This window comes from Copadichromis virginalis, linkage group LG20 (assembly GCF_057382275.1).
Source record: "Copadichromis virginalis isolate Kocher_CV1m ecotype Utaka linkage group LG20, C_Virginalis_male_GT1.1, whole genome shotgun sequence".
Lineage (NCBI taxonomy): Eukaryota > Metazoa > Chordata > Actinopteri > Cichliformes > Cichlidae > Copadichromis > Copadichromis virginalis.
Genome location: NC_140637.1, coordinates 30,512,203 through 30,532,422, shown reverse-complemented (window position 1 = coordinate 30,532,422; position 20,220 = coordinate 30,512,203). Strand labels below are relative to the sequence as shown.

The following is a 20,220-nucleotide window of genomic DNA, read 5'->3' as shown; positions in this document are numbered from 1 at the left end:
ACAAAAAATGTGTAACTTGTGTAAATATTTTTTTTCAAACACAAATCTTTTTTTACACACACACAAATTCTCATATATCATTGCACAAACATTTTCAGATATTTCGGTTTACAAGGTAACAAAACTCAGTCCACAACTACACATTTGATTTACAAGTACAAAATATTTATGGCCACAATTTGAGCCCACACACTCCCATCCAATCTGTGAAATGTGCCATGATACTTCTGCTGTGCATACACAAAGTTTCACAACACATCTTCTAAAGAGCTGCAAACTTCTGTATAGATGTACATGTAAGAACTGCATACACACGCTGAGGCTACATGACTGGCTAATATTGACCATTTTAACAGTTCACTGCTGCTTCCTCTTAATTCTCTGCAGCAGCATGTTTAGATGAGCGTCAGCTGATCTGCATGGACTGCTGGCTGAGCTTAACTCAGGATAATGTGTTTTAATGTTAAAATAGGGCTTCATGTCTTGTGTCATTTAAATACTTGTTCACTTGAAAACATTGTTTCAATCTGCTCTACCATGATGTAGATAGGATGTAAAATGAAGTAGGGGTTATATACTCAAGAAAGAGTATATAAACAGTGTTGTGGAGGTGAAGAGAGTGCAAGACAGAATCATGAAATTAAAGCTGGATATTGAAGCTGTGATGATGAGTGTTGTCAGTGAGTTTTCCCCACAGGCTGGATGTCAGTTAGAAAAAAGAGAAATTCTGCAGTAAGCTGGATTAAGTGTTAGAGAGTGCCACCGGGGGGAAGAGAGTGACGACTGAAGCAGACTTCAATGGACAATGGACAGACTTGAAGGGAACAGAGGCGAAGAGGAAGTGTGGAGTAAGTACGATGTAAAGGAGGGAAATGCACAAAGGACACACGGTTGTTAATGGTGCGAAAATGATGGAAACGGCTGTAGTGAACACGCTTCAACAAAAGATGACTGATAATATACAGCTGTAGTGCTGAGGGAAACTGCCAAGCAGGAGTTTGATATTTCCTCTGGACAAAGATTTAAAAAAGACAAGGAGAAAAGTATACAGGAGTGCCTGGATGCATGCAAAGGGAGACGTAACAAGGAAAAAGACAGAGACATAAAGCTGGAAAGAATTTTCAGCAGGTTAGAGTGATTATGGATAGAGATGGAAATGTAGTGAGACACTAATGAAAACAGAGAGCGAGACAGAGGAGGATAGATGGTGGAAAACTTGTGAGGACTAAAAAGAATGAAGTAAGGGTACTAGTGGATCCATCCATCCATCCATCTTCATCCGCTTTATCCGAGGCCGGGTCGCGGGGGCAGCAGCCTAAGCAAAGAGGCCCAGACCTCCCTCTCCCCAGCCACCTCCTCAAGCTTATCCGGGGGAATACCAAGGCGTTCCCAGGCCAGCCGAGAGATATAATCTCTCCAGCGTGTCCTGGGTCTGCCTCGGGGCCTCCTCCCGGTGGGACATGCCTGGAACACCTCACCCAGGAGGCGCCCAGGTGGCATCCTTGTCAGATGCCCGAACCACCTCAGCTGGCTCCTTTCGATGTGGAGCAGCAGCTGCTCTACTCTGAGCCCCTCCCGGATGGCCGAACTTCTCACCCTATCTCTAAGGGAGAGGCCAGCCACCCTTCGGAGGAAGCTCATTTCTGCCGCTTGTATCCGCGATCTCGTTCTTTCGGTCACTACCCACAGCTCGTGGCCATAGGTGAGGGTAGGGACGTAGATCGACCGGTAAATTGAGAGCTTCGCTTTTACACTCAGCTCCCTCTTCACCACGATGGACCGGTGCAGCGTCCGCATTACTGCAGCTGCAGCCCCAATCCGTCTGTCGATCTCCGGCTCCCTTCTCCCATCACTCGCGAACAAGACCCCGAGATACTAAAAGATCAAAAGATTCAGTAAAATTCCTGAGATACAAACACATCAGTTGGACATGTTATCTGCTAGACTTGTAGTCAAGACCTCCTAAACCAAGACCAAGACAATACCAAGACCAAGACAGACCGAGTCCAGACCAAGACAAAGACCGAGACGAGACCGAGACTGAGACAGAGACAAAAAAGTCTTTAAACTGCAGCCAGATGCTGCTTCGTTTACGGGTGTCAGGCATATTTATGTGTTTTTGCGATGCACTCGCACAGCCCTCCTCACCGCTGTCTACTGTCTCACTCACTTACTGAGAGGACAGACACACGCTCCACTTGACTGTCGCGTCTCTCACCCTCTCTGTTTTTTACATAATGATATTATCCTATATCCTCGCATGTGATTGGCCACAATATGGAGGGATTGGAGCATAGTTGAGTCACTGTGTGAGAGCTGAGCAGCGAAAGGAAATTAGGTGAGGAGCCGGCTCTCGCTCAATGGGAGTCGACTCCTCTGATTCACTACAAAGCACTCTCTACGCACGGCTCTTAGAGCTGATGCGTTTGCGCATCACACATTATCGAACGTTACGTTGTGTGTCATGAATACTGTTGACTCCAAATCTCCCGACAACTATGTGGATCTTAGACAGCAAGACCGAGACAGCGAGACCAAGACAAGACCGAGACCACGTAACCGGTCTCGAGACATCCAACTCTATTATCTGCATATCAGTAATTATCATACACTAAAGTTTTAATGAGCTTAGAGGTAAGTATAGGGGCATCTGTCCTGGAAGCATTTTTAAAAAATCATATTTACTTTTAATGAAGGCCACAATGTGGTCGAAATCAAGCCTCATTTACTCATTATTAAAATGTTTTATTACAATATTTCCTCACTGTGGTTGAACACATTTTATCACTTTATGTTGGTCACTATTAGACATCAAACAGCAAAACTACAAATTGTCAAATTCAAAATGTTGAAAGTCACTCCAATACAACATTAGTGAAATATGTTTAGTTTTAATACAGTATTATTATACTGCAATAATATATATAGTATTACAATAAACACCTATGTGGAGCAATTCACATCCTTTCACACACAGACTGATGCATCACAGTATTTTTTGCATCATTTTAAGAAGGGCTGTATGAGAAAATTGTGATGACCAAAGTACGAATGTCACTCTGCCTTCACTCTGTGACCGATGTCCTGCCACTAACACTATTGCTCTTGTTGTTCACATGAAATTGGTTTTAGTTGCCTGCCTTATACTATCTGATAAGACCAGCTGCGACCTCAACAAACAGGAAGTCAAATATGCCATCGATGTAAGTAATGCAAACATACAGTAGTAAAATTTGCCCTTGTCAGTCAGATCATGTTCCTCTTGCTCACGGTATTTGTGAGTCAATCGAACATGAAAAATTGAAGCACAAGGTCCTGCTAAAGAAGCTAGCTGTACAAATGAACAAGCTGCTAATGGATGAGACGAACTCAGAATGGCTAAGAGATGGCCAGACAGTCCTGATCCCAGGACTCTAGAAGGGATGGATCCCATTTAACTACCAACCAACAACCTTCCTCAGCACAATGTGGAAGCTCCTGTCAGGCATTATAGGGGCCAAGATGAACAAGCACATGACTCAGTACATGAGTGGAGCACACCAGAAAAGAAGTTGGCACTAGAAGCCAACTTCAAGCCAATTGCACAAGCTACCATTAGGTGCAGGATTTAGCAAGTAGACGCTCTCTCCCCATTGCTGTTCTACATAGGCTTGAACACCCTAACCAGATCTGTAACAAGACTAGCAACGTCTTCTTCAGATACCCTGGTGGGATGATAAGCTCCCCAAAGGAGGAGATAGAAGCCACTGACATCAAGACAAGGCATGGAGGGTTCCACCCCAATTTTACACAGTTTCTCTTAATTTGTATTTTACCTTTCTGCAAAGGACATGCTGCATGTTCATGTTCAAGCAGCAAAACAACAACAACAAAAAAACGCAGACCAGACTCGAGTATAAAGTTAGATGTTAAAAGAAGGAACTCACTGTGAGTTCCTCATTTCTTTTTCTGCGTTGTTAACATCAAAGTTCCTGAGAAAAAATTCTGCGTGTGATCCAGCTTTGAACCACATTTCACTCTGTTTTTCTCATTGTATCATAATGGGACAGATAGTTAACCAGACTGAGGTCTCCAACAGAATGTTTGACACTGCTGTGAAGTCTTGTGTCAGGACACCAGTGGAAGATCGAAAATACTGCAGGTTCGTATTTTTTTGTTTCTAGCCTCTGATGGTAGGAGGTTGCAGAAACACTTCCTACTGAGCCGCAGTTGTTTTACACTTTGTGTTTTGGTGTCACAGCCCTCAGACTTTACTTTATCACAACATGCATGAACACATATTTCAACATTACTGTGAAACAGGATGCTTCTAATTTTGGAGATATTGCGAAAATGAAAGAGAGCAGTCTTACATATTTGTTGAATGTGTGCATTGAAGGACTAGATAGACACCATATTTCTAAGGCTTTTAGGGCTGCACCCTGTGGAACTCCATAATTAACCTTTGTGTTGAAAGAGGACTCCCTATCTACATGAACAAACTGGAGTCTGTTAGATATGATTCAAGCCAGTGCAGCACAGTACCTTTAATACCCACAGTGTCACGGTACTGGTTCTGTGACCCAGTGTTTTGTGTTTAAGTTATATTCCTTGATTATTTGTTATTCATGGCTTTGCTTTTCTTGGTGGTTTTCTGTTTATATTATCTTTATAGTTCTAGCTCCTAGTTTTGGTCACAGTGTCTTCCTTTTGTTCCATGTTGCATATCCAGTCAGTCATGTCTCAGTGTCAAGTCTGTGTCTCTGAGTTTGTGTCTTTGCAAATGTCTCTGGCTTCCTGTTTTACTTTGAGTGTCCTTGTCTTATGTCAGCTTTGTTCCCACTTGTTCTCCATCCTCTCGTTAGCTGTGTCCCAATTCATAGGCCCCATCCTTCGGAGGCCGCTTTGAAAGCCGATAATGTCACAGCCAGGCAACAAAGGCTGTCCCAATTCGAAGGCTGCTCGAAATGCGGCGCACAAATGCGTCCTCCTTTTCTCTGGATATGAAGGATGGGTCGGGTGTATCCTTCGTGGCCCAACCTATCCCAGGATTCATAGCGCAGCGGTGGCTGTGGATAATTTTTTTTAATGGCAGATGGCTTAAGCGGGCTGGCTTAACAGTAAACTTTTAAAAGTACTGACTTTTATGTCACGTATTTATGCGGCGGTAGACGCCGTTCAATTGTTGACCTTAATCTTAAGCGAATGTGATGATTTTGTGGATAATTAACTCAGTAATAAATACACAAACAGAACAAGCTCATAGTCTGTGAAGGCTGCCATGTTTAGTCCCAAATATCACGGCACAAGCAGGATTCACTGCACTGTTAATGTTGCTATTTTGCTGCCTCTGTTCAGTGGTTAAAGCCAAACAGACTTTGACGTTTGATTTAACAGTTCACTTGTTAAGCTAAACAAAACGTGCTTTATTCATAGGAGTCAAACATGTGGCCACTGTACCATCTGGGAACTCTTCTTATTTAGTACTCGTAATAACACAAACAGAAAATACTCCTTCTCTTTCGCTGTTTTGTGTAGTAGTGTGTACCAGCGGTCCCCAACCTTTTGATGTCCGGAGTGGTTTAATGTCAGACAATATTTTCACAGACCGGCCTTTAAGGTGTCGCGGATAAATACAACAACATAAAATGATACGACCAAGACAAAAACTGGTATTTTGTAAGTATAATAATAAACGCAAATTCACAGTGTAATTGTGTAACTTTATTCGTAGCGTCCTCCTGAAATGCGGCAATAACATTGAGAGTAGCATCCTCTGCCCCTTAATGCTTTCTGGTCTATGGTAATGCATAAATATTTCTTTCAAAATAAGATACACAACTACAACATAGGAAAAGACCCAGGGAGACCGAGTTAACGATAAAAACCCTGAAAACCATAAATTGCACACCCGAGGCCATCTGAGACCATCACCTTTTTGTCTGTCCTGCACTCTCTCTCTTTTTCTTTCTCTCTGATTGTTAAATAAAAGTATAAACATGTATTTATAAGTTAAACTTGTGTTTGAATCCTGTAGGTTATCACACATTTGATTTCCATGTGTGAGAACTGCAAGTGTCCAGAGTGAGGACAGACTGAGGGACCCACTGCTGTACATCATCTGTGAGACTTTGCGTGTGTGGGGAAGAGGAGGAAGAGGAGGAGGAAGAGCCAGCACCAGCTGACAGATGGAGATAATAGAACTTTGTGAACGACTGCTAGAAACGTTTAAAAGCAGCGATGTGGTTGGGGATGAGGAGTAGGTCTCTAGCCCTCCACCATCACCGGCCTCCTCCATCATCCCTGCTCCCTCTTCAAAGAGGAAGTGGCATCCACGCCGCGACGCTCCTCACCACAGCCGCTTTCCGGGACTTCTGAACAACCGGCTGTGGTGAGCAACGCAGATATTTTCTAGTCACCTACTAAAAAATTGACTATTTGCTCTGGGACAGTGTATTGTGTGGGGAGCAACGAAGCCCGTTTTTCTTGTGCTTCTTCTGAGCCAAGGATTATTACCATGGGCACTGTCCATTTCGAGGACTTGCATATTAATCCTGTGAATAAGTAGATTTCCCCCTCTGTTTCTCTAGTCAGCCCTGAGTCTGTCAACTCAGTGACTGTTCATTCCGAGGAAATCTGCTCCGAATTAATGGATTTTAAGAAGTGTTCCCTCCGGAAGATTTAAAGACTGTTTCTCCTGAGAGCTCAACTGAGCTGCCATTTTTCTGTTCCACCAAAGGTTTTCGCACCATCTGGTTCAGTTTCTGTTCCCGCTGGGGGCTCAGGAGAGCCACTCCAGCCATCCACGGCTTCCACGCCACCCTCTGTTTCTGCTGGGGGCTCTGAGGAGTCTATCTGGAGAGTTCGTCCAGTTGTCCAATGCTTCCATGCTGCTGCCTGTTCTCGCTGGTGGCTCAGGAGAGTCCATCTAGCTGCCAGCACAACTGTCTGCGGCTGTCACGCCGTCACCTGTGCCTCCACCACGCATGGCGTCCATGCCACTGCCTACTCAACTGCTAGCTCAACCACCAGCTCAACCATCCACAGCTGCCACCAGCTGAACCACTTGCAACCGCCATGCTGCCATCTAGTCCAGATCCGTATCCGCCAGAGGTTAGTGCGCTGTCTGGTCCTGCCTCGCCTGGTCCTGCTACGTCTGATCCTGCCTCGCCTGGTCCTGCCTGCCGGCCATGTGAATGGCCATCATTGAACAGAGAGGGTGACTGATGACACCACCTACTAAGCAGTTTTGAGATGCCTTGCTTCAGGTGACCTCAGTGGGTCATATGATATATCACAGTGTCTTCACCCTAAATGTTTTTTCACAGCTTGGCTCATGTGATGAGGCACATGATCAATAGTGGGCCAATGACCACTAGGATTCAAACACCTGGGATTCTCCACCTCTTAGTTTTTAGAACTGAAGAAGCCTCCTGAATGAAGCATCTTCAAAACACTGCTGAGCTTCAAAAGAACTCCAGTTGCTTTCTTTTTCAGTATCCTTTGTTAGAAGAAGTTGAGTCGAAATACTTCCACTGCAGAAGTTAAGGAAATGTGTGTATTTTAATATTTGTATATTTTTATTTATATTTTATAAAAAAAATAAAAACCATACACTGTTAAAACTGCCAATGTTCATGTTTATTTTCATTAAAAATGAGTAGATTACTGCATCTCTTCACTTTTTGTCTTCCTTATATCACATGTCCTTAAAAGATAGCAGTCTGTTTCCTGGTTTCAATGAATCTATCCTATAAAAACCATAATATCAACATTTTTTGTATCTGTTGAGCTAAATTATAAGCAGCTGTAATGAACTTTAACCTGAGGCCATATAACTGTGCAGTTAAGCTATAAATATGTCAAAAGTAAATAAAGATAAACTAACTTTAGTATCATTTATACTGAGCTGTTGCCCGCTGAGATAGTTGAGGTTTCAACTATTTTCTACACCCTGCCTGATGCCGAGGCTGGCTGGTGATCGGGGGACTGGTTGACTGCGTCCCGGGATCACTGCTGGCTATGGGAAGGCACCTGTCCATCCACACTTCAGAGTGTGGGGATGGCTGTGTGTGTCCGGGGCTAGCTTGGGCCTCTTCGTCATGCGGTGGGGGCTCCGCTGGGCGTTGGGCAGTTATTGAGTCTCGCCTTTGGCTTGTGCTGGGGTGGCCAGCGGGGTCAGTTGCCTGCTGGCTATAGGAACTCCGTCCGGGGCCTCTGTCTTCCCTCGGCTAGGATAGAATGCATGGTTGTCGGGATTCAGATCTTCAGATCTCTTGGGAGCTATAGATAGCTGTGGTCTCTTGGGTCTTTCCCGGCCTTCACCCTCATTTTTCAAGTATTTTTAAGTACGTTTCATGACAAACAATCATGCACACTTCCATCTTCTCTCTCTCTCTCTCTCTCTCTCTCACACACACACGATGTGCTTTGTCTTTCAGGTGTCTTTCCCTATTGTTTGTATACTTTGTCACAGCTGTAGCAGTCAGAGACCCAGCATGTCTGTTTGTTTCATCCTCAATTTTTCCCCCACCCTCATATTTTTCTCTTGTTTTACTCTCATTTTTCTTCTTCTATTCCTCTAAATTTCTTCACCTATCTTTTGCCTTCACACCCTGTCCACTCCAACATAATATCCACACACAGAATAATATGAAAAATAAAATTAAATAAATAGATAAAACAAAAACATAAAAAGAGGAGCCTACAGAGAGTCTACAGTGCCAATCTTGGGAAAGCAAATATGTTTGGCACAACAAAGCATTCAGACCATTACGCTTGTTACAGCTGCTGGACAGGACAGGTTTAAAAAAAGTACTAATATATTCATAGTGAGGAAACAGAGTACAGACGAGGTGAAGCATCTTTGGTGTGGATGGCAGTACTCAGGTCCACCTGAGGCATTGAGTAGACAACATCAGTTGCTTCACCACAGGGGGCGCTGTTGGTGGCAGGAATGTGGGGAAGATGCACTTCAGCGTAGCAGAGGTTGTCTGCCTTAATGAGATAAAGAGGTGAGATCAAACATTAGACATAAGACTGTTAAAATTAAATAATGTTGAATATTTAAATTGAAAAACCCACATCTGAAAAAAACAAAAATCAAGAATACATTTTTGTCATGATCATCATAAAGTCTCTGAAGTCACCTTTCAAAATACCTTTGTAACAAAATCTGAACATGACAACGTTCACAAACGAAGGATTTACTGCTTTTTTTTTCCTTTACTGGACAGTGTTTTACAGTTGTGTTAAATACAGATTAATTAACCTTAACGTTTGATAGACTTGTTTTCCACCAGAAAGGTGTTTTTTTTAAATCCCACTGAGTATGAAGCTGATATTTATTCAAAAATACACATTTCAGAATAGAAAGGATTCTTTTGATTCTTTTTCTCAATTTAAAAGATTTTATCTGCTCCAAACATAGAGGAAGAACTTTTATTTCTTCAGTCTTCAGTGGAACATGGCTCTTTGTGTCTGAGAACAGATGAATTACTTCACTACACAAACAGTTACCTGGTTTATGACCTCAGCTTAGAATCAGACCACAGTTTTACTCACATTGTTCTGAGGAGAGGTGACGAGGCTGTAGAGGTCTATATTTTCAACTCCGTCTGCCTGGGGGTCGTTGGCGGTGGCATAAACTGAAGACACTTCTACAGGAGGTGACCTGCTCGGTATGTCACACTTTCCAGTATCTTCATACAACCTGTCAGCCTGCAGCAGGAGAACAAACCAGCTGACAGATACAAAGCAAACAATAATGAAGCTGATGTGTGTCACAGGTCCTAAAACTCACCTGCATGTCAGCATACTCTGTTTCCACAGGAGGTCCTGAAAAACATGCAGGTCAGAAAATAAACAGCTGTCTTTAAGGCACATAACAGGAAGAAGAACCTGAGGAATTAACAGAGGAACAATATGAGGAACTACATATGAACTACAGTTAGATAAGACACATGACTGATAAAGAATCAAAATCATATCAATCAAATCTGCTACAATTAGTTTCTGTTGTGAGTCATAAATGAACATCCGGTGCTCTTTTTACAAACAGACTGAACTTCAAAAGTGAAAACAGTGTGACAGAAACGTCACACCTGACTTAATTCATGCAAACTGGGACATTCTGAGCTGAGCATGTTTAGCCTTTTCTGTTTTCCTAGCCTCACCTCTGGGTTTAGTGGTCCTCCTCTTCATGTAGAAAATCAGCAGAGCTGCTGATAAGACGACGATCATAACGAGCAGAATCAGACCCACATAAATCAGCACATCTGCAGGAGTTTAACAGAGAAGATTTCTTTTACTCACAGTGTAAACATGTGGTCTCAACATCTGTTCATTTAGCAGTAAAGTTGTGCACATACAGAGTAACGTATCTTTGGACTGAAAACAGTTCATCAAACACTATCTGACAAACTGTTTATCAAGAATGACAGAACAATTTATTGCTTCTAATTTAATCACTAAAATATCAGAGCGCTCCTTCCACAGCTTTTAATGTGTCATTCTTGTGTAGTTCTCTGATAACAACACATGAATGAACCCAAAGCCCTTTTCTACTCGAGCACTCATACGACCTGCCTTATTCATCCTTTTAGACAAACACTTTTTTCCTACACCTTGTGCTTTCTATCCAACAGTTACACTCTGATAAACACACTGGAATATGGGATCAGACGAATGGCCTTCCAATTAGAAGATGACTTGCTCTACCTGCTAAGCGACAGCCACCCAATATACCTGAGCTTGCATGTTTGGTTTCAGTGAAGGCTGATGAAGATGTGGAGCTTAAACTCTGTGTTGTTTCCATTTTGTGTGGCGTGGAGGCTGATGAAGGTGTGGAGCTTCCTGAAGTTGAGCTTAAACTCTGTGCTGTTGGTGGTGTGGAGGCTGATGAGAGAAACACTGAAGCTGAAAAAGGTCTCAGAGTCCCGTTTGGTGTTGAAGTGGTTGAAGCTGTGAACAATGAAACCATCAGAGTCATAATAAGACCACTTGAAGCAGTTTATATATCTGCATGTGACTGACGTGGTTATGGGCTGTTTGACAGCAGAACTGATGAAACTTGATGTTTCAGATAAATATAACATCTGTAGGTGATTTGAAGGAAAAGTAGCTGCTTTTGAGACGTGAAGCTTCTGTCACACCTTCAAAGACAAACACGACTGTTAGCAGAAACTCACCTTCTGTGACAATCAGCTCAAAATCATTGTTTCCAAACCAGCGTTTGTCCAAAGAGCACCTGTACCATCCTGAGTCAGACTGTTTCAGCTGTGTGATGCTCACATACATAATATATGAGGTAACACCTTTTTTTACATATTCAATGCTGTATCTGCCGTTCTGAGCTGCATCATCAGATGTTTCAACAAGAATGTTTCCATCTTCACATTTTTCCTTACAGAAGAGTTTCCTGCTTCCAGACAAATAAAAGTTGCACCCAACTGTGATGTTTCCTCCTTCCTCTGCTCTGCGGGTGAGAGTTTGTGCTTTGACCAAACCAGTGTTTCCATCCTGAAGTGCTGCTGAAAGGATGAACAATCATTAGTTACAATCTTACTATTGATTAAATGTGACAGATGATTATTAATTTGAACCGATGACAGAAGTTCAGTTAACTTCACTTTTCTGTTTTTATTTGACTTTGCAAACAGCAAACTTCCTGTTTTATACACGAACACAAAGCATCTGATGTGGAAGATTCAGAGTTTAAGGTTGTGAAAAAGATAAATAAAAGTCAAAATTAATTTTTGTATCTTGGATGACATCATCATCATCATCATCAGCAGCAGCAGCAGCAGCAGCTAATTCTATATTTGTATGTGAAATGAGCGTTTTAGACGCGCTGCTAAACATCCAGTTCTCACTTTGTCAATGTTCCAAAGTGATTTCTGGGGATCAAAGTGATGTGAAACTAAAAATTATTTGCACACTGCAGTCGTGCGTGCAAGAGCAGAAGTTTGTGCAAAAATTTTGTATTTCTGGGTTTTATCTGTTTATAACTATTACAAAGTGTCCTTTCTCTGAGCTTTATGTTTGAGTGACTCTTTTCCAATTTGTATGAGAGAGATCAAAGAAGTGAAGCAAGTTGTAAAACCAGCTGATTACCTACAAATGACAATAAAGCGAAGGTAAATAAGACTTAGAACAGAGAAAGTGACAGAAATAAAAAGCAAATTTACTCACTGAGGAAGATGAAGCAGACCAAAGTGTGTTTCATCTCAGAGCTCTGATGGTTTAATGCTGCTTCTCTTTTTCTTCACTTCAAACCAGGAACTTCTTACTTCTCTTAATGACGAGGTCACGCCTTCAAAACTCACCCACACCCACACAAAGACTTTTTTTAACTGCAATAATGTTTCTTTATTTAAATTTCCTGTTTCCTCACATAACTTTAGTGTTTTTGATTTTCAGAGTATCATTCATGCTCTAAAGAAACCGACTGTGTGAGGTTTACTAAACTATAATTATAGGATATAAACTAGACTATTTTATAACTAGACTAGTTGATTCGTGTTGGCTGTCCTCCATTTTCATCATACCAAACAGAATAATCTTTAGTATTTCATTTATCAGACGATGCAGAAATAAAATGTCTATTTATTTACGACTTCTATTTTAAGTTTTGAGTCACAAACTGAATCTTTTAATGTTCAGAAGTTCATCCAGTCTCTATCCAAACTTAAACACAGCAATGCTTTTAAAGGAAATATTTACCAGGTGTTTATTTTTTTATTTATTCTTTTTAGATTATTTGAAGTTCATTTATTTTTGATATTGTGTTGTTTCTGAAAAAACTTTGACCAAACAGAATAACCTTATATATGTTACATTTTTATTTTACCCGTTTATAAGCAATTCTACCCCCAGGTCAAAAACATACTAAAGAAATAGACCAGTAGCCCCCAACCCCCGGGTCATGGAGCGGTACCACGCCGTGAGAGTTGATGCTTGTTTTTTATCCTTAACTCGGTTTCCCTGGGTCTTTTCCTGTGTGTTGTGAATAAACCTCTTTGTTTTGGTACCGTTACTGGTTTTATTTTGTTGTATTTATCCGCGACACCTTAAAGGCCAGTCTGTGAAAATACTGTCGGACATAAACCGGTCCGTGGCGCAAAAAAGGTTGGGGACCGCTGAAATAGACTATATATATATATATAAGCCATTATATGTGTGTGTGTGTGTGTGTGTGTGTGTGTGTGTGTGTGTGTGTGTGTGTGTGTGTGTGTGTGTGTATATGTAAAAGTAAATAAAAGTACAGGCTCTGAAATGTAAAGCAAAAGTAATAAAGTAAAAAGTAGCTCTTTGGAGGATATTTCCATTTTGGTGCAAAGCTAACTGAACCTTGTGCTATAATAACATAATTATAAAATAATATCACTAGATGGGAATAAAAACTTTTGTTACGGCAGTGAGCACCGGTGTGTTTGTGGGTCAGACCCAAAAGCAGACACAGGAAAAATGAACTGATGATCAAACAAAAAGCAAGCCTTTATTACGGCTGATACAAAAACAAACAAACAAACAAACAAACAAACAAACAAACAAACAAACAAACAAACAAACAAACAAACAAACAAACAAACAAACAAACAAACAAACAAACAAACAAACAGAAAACAAGGACAGAAAGACAAGGCCAGGTGAAATACACAGGCCGGTAATGAGGGAAGAGAAACACCTGGGGAGACACAGCTGACACAAATAATCATGACCCCACAAGTGGAAGTAAAACAAAACACAGTGAACATGGACAAGACAGACTACATGGAGGACAGGAAAAGACTCATAAATCAGGAGACATAGATGAAACAAAAACTAGAATAAAACTTCACCAAATCGTAGCTCATAATAACAACACAAGAACTTAACATATTTCCAATAAAACATACGGAATCCAAAAGTACAAAGTAAACTCAAAATGCTGCATCACAGACCAAGCCCCCGACAACTTTAGTCTAACTTTTTAAAATTCTAATTATACTCAGCTTGGATCTGAAGAAAAAGAAGGAAAATATATATCCATTATATCCATTTTCTGTTGCCTTCATTGTAGAGGGTGACTTTGCCTCTAAACAGGAAAATGTGTAGCTGTCCCAGTAAGATGTGATTATATTGTTCAAAACTGGCCATTTAATGTCATTCCTATGTTGTATTGTTGCCACCTTCTGGTGGACCTGAGTATTGCGCTTTCAGGTGCGCATGGTTTGGACAGTTGTTTAATTAAGGCACACATGTCGCCAGAGAGTGAAGACTCAAGCCAGAAAACAAGCTAGTCAAAGTCAAAGTCAGTTTTATTTTTAGCTTTATTGTCAGCTGTAGCTTGTGGATAAAGAGCAAAACTGGACAACAGGGACTGCAATTGCTCCTGAATGTGTGGTAGAAAGGCACACGCAGCATGTTTGTGTATTTTACTTTGTGTGTACGTTTTTATTTGGGTTGTAATTTAATTTTGCTCACACATTATTCTGTGTTTTCTGGTGAAGAGGAGATTAAATTACTGGTTAAACATCAGCTGGAGCTTGGCTCTTTATTCTACACCAAACATAAAAAATAACCTTTGGGGGCAGTTACATGTAGTCAGGGGTTAAAGTGGATTCAGCAGGTGGGGAACCCTAACATTGGTTGTAATGGTTCAGTGAGAGGAAAAGAATCATAACTCACAATCATTTCTACTGAAAGCTCCAGCGGATTTTCTTAGTGCAGAGGCTGTGGTCAGCCGACCGGCTGCTCTTTGTGGATGTGAGCAGATGTTTCAGAGTTGTTCTGCCTGATTTGCATCCTCTACACTGTTTATGCTGTATTTTTTTTAGATGGTATAAAGTTTGTATGAAAGTGGAATTCAGTGGATGAATCTAAGCATCATGAGCTTAACTTCAATTCATCTCTGCTAAACTTGATACAACCTTACTCTGACCATGAAACCACAGCCACTGTGCACCAGTCAAACACTGTTCTCTAAGTCCATCACAGTACAGATCCTGCACTAACCTTCGAGGATTTTCATGCAGCCTTTAAATAACACAGTTATACTACCTCAGTTTGTTTTGCACCATGATATATATACTGAAAAAACATAATGTCACATGTACAGACCCAACATTTAAAAACATGAGGACTTACACGTAAGCTTTATATGAGGAGTCCTTCCCTTTAAAACTAAGTTCTCTTCTTCCTCTCCTGTCTTTCTTATCTTTCTTCATCTCTGAGTGAAGTTAGCTTTAGTTTTTCTACATGTGAAATACAGCAGCTGGACCTTTAGCTAGCAACACACTGTGAGACAAACTCCACAAACAGTTTGTGTGTTTGCTGATGTTTGTTGAGCTGACTGAAACGCTGCATTTGAAATTACCTGACACTTAAAAAACAAGTCACTCACTTTATGCTTGCTCCTCTTCTGTAACGCTAGTCAGATGCTCAAATACCTTAACCGCAACCATGGAAACCTGCAGTCGTTCCATTGTTGAGACCAAATCAAAAACAGAACAAAACAACAACAAAATACCTTCCTACTTTTAACCCCTGACTTTGCACACGTCATTTCTTTTTATGCAACATCGAACAAGATTGCCTTTCATGTGCTTCTGTTCAGGCTCGAATTGATTTGATGTTTGAAAGCTGACAGTAACAAAATAATACTTTGACCCAAATGTGTTAAACCAAAAGTGAAAAACCTGTTTTGAAAATGTAGGGAGTCAAAGTAATAAAAATAACTGAAAACTGTACTTTAGTACAGTAACAAAGTATTTGTGCTTTGTTACTTCCCACCTGTGGTTGCACATTATTATATATGATGTATTTTTATCTATCATGTCTACAAATGTCAAGAAGTCACAAACAAATGGAGAACATGTCACAGGTTTATTCATTAAATCATTTATTAAACATATAGACATAACGTTATTTTTTTACACCCCAAAAATACATGTTCAAAGCACCACAGCGATATTCCGATATCAGCTCAGATAGAATGGACAGTCACAATGAAGCAGTTCATTTTAATTTGCTATGCGCTTCATATTTTTGGCCACCAGATGTCACCAAAGAGCACTGTGTTGAAAACCTTGGAGTAATGATCCCTTTTTCAATACAAGCTTCAGAAAGCAGCCTGTGGCTATGTCAGCTTATATCGGTCATGTGATTTGGAGGTGCGACGTCCGTCAACGCCAGAGAGCTAATAACACTCACCTTAATTCAATTTTCAGAGTGGAACAATCAACCAACTGTGTTTAAATCTGAAATGTCCATGGTGTTGATTCATAATGTGCTCTGGCACAATCACAGGCATCCGTAAAGCCGCTCTGCACTATGAGCTGCACCATTTTTAAATGGTGGAGGGTAGCACCAGGGGTGTCAGGAGATCATTTTAGTGATTTTTAAGTGAGTGGTAAAATGAAGAAGAAGATTTGGGTAAATGCTGTTTTTCTTTTCTAATGAATGCCACAATGTGATGAAAATCAAGTCTGTGTTTCCTGTTTGTAAGATGAGCTGTAGCTGATAAATGTTTTATTAACATATTTATCTCGCTGTGGTTGAAGAGTTCGAAATCAGAGCCAACAAGTTTTATCGCCTTGTGCTGGTCATTATTAAACCACCGACCTACAATATATAAAACAATGAACGGCGAACCTCTGTGGAGCACAGCGGATTCTTTCATGTATTACACACAGTGTTTTATATATTGAAGGCTCTATGAGAAAATTGTGGTGACAATAGTCACTCAGCAGACAGATGTTACATTTTTGCCGTTGGTTTCATCTGCATGTATCATATTAGCTGATCAGCTGTGACATAAAGAAACAGGAAGTCAAACACCACATTGTGGTAAAATTTGCCTCGACCGTCACATCATGTATCGTGCTTCAAACACATTTTCTGTATTTTGAATTCTCTGCCCTCATTTCATGCCGTTCAGAGAGAGCAGAGATCCTCTTACACAAAGCTGCGATGGGGGTTATTGTTAGTACAGCGATTCCTCTAAAACACTGATGTGATTGTCTCTGCTGCTGTGACATCCAGTTAAATTACTTTCCTTCTGCAGTTAGTTTGCTTCTTTAAGAAACATCAACACTGTGTCCCAAGACAATGTAATGGTCTGCAGTTAAATATCGTCTCACCCTGAGGAATGCAACCCTGTCTTACAGCAGTTGTTCTAATTACACACTCTTTTCCCTTTAGGGTCGACTCAGAAAAGAAGACAGTTTTTCTGTTTTTACGAAGGAAACTCTGCCTGTTCTTAGGCTGCAAACCACAGACCAGACTGACCTGGTTAATAACAGGAACAGAAATGAAGATCTAACACTGCAGTTTATAGAATGAATATCAATATTTGACTATTTGGTGTTAAACACAGGACTTTGATAGCTCCTGATACCTTATAGACTGCATTATTAAACCACAAAAATATTGTCTTTAGTTACAGTTCTTTAATTGTCATCGTTTCAACTTTTAACACTCAGCACACCCCGGTGATGACTCATTTCTGGGCACTAAACCGCGACCTTCTCGTTTAGACAAAGCGCAAATGCATTTCCCACGTTAACAGAAGAAACTCGCTGTGGCTACGGACTTCCTCTTTTCTTTTTCTGCACTATTAACATCACAGCTCCTGAAAGTTTCAGCTTATGAACTACCTTAGAAACACATTTCACTCAATGTTTTTGTTTTCACGGTATCACAAAGTGACAGATATTTAACCAAACTGAGGCCTCAAAAGTCTGATGTCAGCACACCAGTGGAAGATTTGTAGCTGAGTTCTTATTATTTTTATAGCCTTCAATGACAGGAACCTGCAGAAACACTTCATACTCACTGACCTCAGCTATTTCTGCACTATATACAGGATGTAAACTAGTACTTGAGTAGTAATATATATATACTAAAGTCGGGGTCAAGTCATCACTTATTTTACATCATAAATTACTATCAGTCTGGGCCACAGGTGTCGAACTCCAGGCCTCGAGGGCCGGTGTCCTGCAGGTTTTAGATGTGTCCTTGATCAAACACAGCTCATTTAAATGGCTAAATTACCTCTTCAACATGTCTTGAAGTTTTCCAGAGGCCTGGCAAGGAACTAATCATTTGATTCAGGTGTGTTGATCCAGGTTGAGATGTAAAACTTGCAGGACACCGGCCCTCGAGGCCTGGAGTTCGACACTCCCGGGGGCTATACCGACAACACCATGTACCACGTAAGCAGCAGAATCATATATTTAAACTGTATCTACATAAAAGGAAGTAAAGCTTTGCTGTAGACAGCAGAACTGAGGGAGTCAGAAATATATTCTAACACTTCAACAAAGTGAAAATAACACTCGGCTTGAGAGAAGAAACAACACATGAGCTTCCTAAATCATCTTCTGTGTGACATTGACTCTGTGCAGCATTTATGCTGTCGCCTGACCTTCATCCTTTCTCTGTTTACCTGCAGTGTCTCATTATTTCTTTCAACCTTTCACATGCTGTATTTAGGCTGTTATTTCTAATATTTACTAGGATGATAGTTACTGCATCTAGATGTAGAATTTTAAACCTGCCAATCTTCATGTTTTTTTTCACAAAACAACAACAACATGTCTCTGGGTCTGAGCTTTTTGGGTTAATCAGTTAGAGCCCAGGAAGATCGTCAGTGTCCAAAACGTTCTTCTCTAAACCAAATGTAGATCTGCAGGGTCACAGATTCAGTGTCCAAAAACTGTCCAGGTGCCAACTATTGACTTTTCAGGGTCTTGGGTTCAATGACCCAGCACCCAACTGTCGAGTATGGCACAAAAAACTCCTATACAGGTAGTCTGGTTGTGCTCTCTGATTATAAAGTCTTGACCTGGTAACCTGTAAGAGCTTTGTGAGCTAATAAAGAATACGACTCAGACTTTACTGTTTCACAAAAGGTTAGAAAGTGAATGCCCACAATTTAGACTTTAAATGCAAGAAATTTTATGCAAGAAATTTAGCAAAAGCAAAAAAGAAATCTAATAGTTTAAGTGATGATTTTTACTGTCTTACTACTCACTTATCTACCTGAGCTAATGCTGATTTTGCTCTTATCTTTGGTGAGGAGAGGCTGGAGAAAGGATGAGCACACCTGGATCTGAAGATGCACTTATCCTCATGTTCTGAGTTGATGATAATCACTCAGCAGGAAAGCCACTGGGCAGTGGAAGTATAAATGTAAATGAAAATCCATCTGAATTAACTAAAGAGGCAAAAATGAGCAGATGAAAAGCCAAAAAATACAAAATTTTCCACATTTACAGGTTGGACTGCAGTTTCCCCTCGAGCATCGCTGCTGGAATTTGAACTGTGAACCTCTTAGATCCAATTGTCTGAACCGCTCATCTCACAGAAGACAAAAGGGAAGAACTCAGAATCTCTTCTTCATCCCCCTTTTATACCCACTCACCCTTTCTCCCCCTTCCTTCACTGGATGTCACATCTTCACATTTTAGCCATCCAATCAAGGTGCTGACATTTAATTATCCAAGGTCCACCCACACCTTATCCCCTCTGTCTATCTGACTGTGTTACTATCAGTAAAACCACAAATCATGGTTCTGTGTTTAACAATGACAATAGTTAATAATTTTTCTCCCGGTGGCGCCAGTGTCCGGCAGCCTCGCCTCTGTCAGTGCGCCCCAGGGTGGCTGTGGCTACAATGTAGCTGCCATCACCAGTGTGTGAATGTGTGTGTGAATGGGTGGATGACTGGATGTGTAAAGCGCTTTGGGGTCCTTAGTAAAGCGCTTTACAAATACAGGTCATAAAGAGTCTGTGACACAGTTCTCAGATATCATCATTTCTACTACTCAAACTACATTTCTCATTTACATATTGATCAAACTTATATTTTGATTTATCTTTGATTAAGAATAGAAATGCTTTATTAGCAGGAAACAGTTTCCTCTGATCATTTTTAATCACCTAATGCTGGATATTAAGACTGTTAAACCTCTTAGCTGTGATGTAGAGGCAGTAAACTTCAATCTCTGCTGACCTCAGATCACAAGACAAAGTTGATTTATTACAGTTCAGTTATTTAAACAGCATTATTGTTTTACAGTTTACTGCATCCTAAAAAAAATACTGTAATGCTGAGCACAGTGAAACATAAATAACAGATATAAAACATATACATATATATGCAAATGCAATAGCTTAAATGAATATAATAATATTGTTTTTAATTTAACAAAATAAAATTTGTTAAATTAATACAGTAAATTCAGTACATTCATC

General features: G+C 40.6%; 1 protein-coding gene across 1 annotated transcript; it reads right to left on the bottom strand.

Moving 5' to 3' along the window:
• Window positions 1-7,608: 7,608 nt before the first annotated feature.
• On the bottom strand, window positions 7,609-12,227 carry LOC146685136 (uncharacterized). The gene is made up of 7 exons (XM_085444348.1): window positions 12,172-12,227; window positions 11,169-11,507; window positions 10,726-10,941; window positions 10,155-10,256; window positions 9,782-9,816; window positions 9,544-9,699; window positions 7,609-8,976 (listed from the first exon to the last, which is right to left on the bottom strand). Exons 1-7 carry the CDS (start codon window positions 12,203-12,205, stop codon window positions 8,806-8,808), a joined length of 1,053 nt encoding a protein of 350 aa, XP_085300474.1. The 5' UTR covers window positions 12,206-12,227; the 3' UTR covers window positions 7,609-8,805.
• Window positions 12,228-20,220: the final 7,993 nt, after the last annotated feature.

Coding starts and splice junctions, on each gene's coding strand:
- LOC146685136 (XM_085444348.1), bottom strand. CDS start 12,205: ATGAAACACACTTTGGTCTGCTTCATCTTCCTCA. Junction 11,508..12,171: donor GGTCTGCTTCATCTTCCTCA/GTGAGTAAATTT, acceptor TCCTTTCAGCAG/CACTTCAGGATGGAAACACT. Junction 8,977..9,543: donor TCACCTCTCCTCAGAACAAT/GTGAGTAAAACT, acceptor TATCTCATTAAG/GCAGACAACCTCTGCTACGC.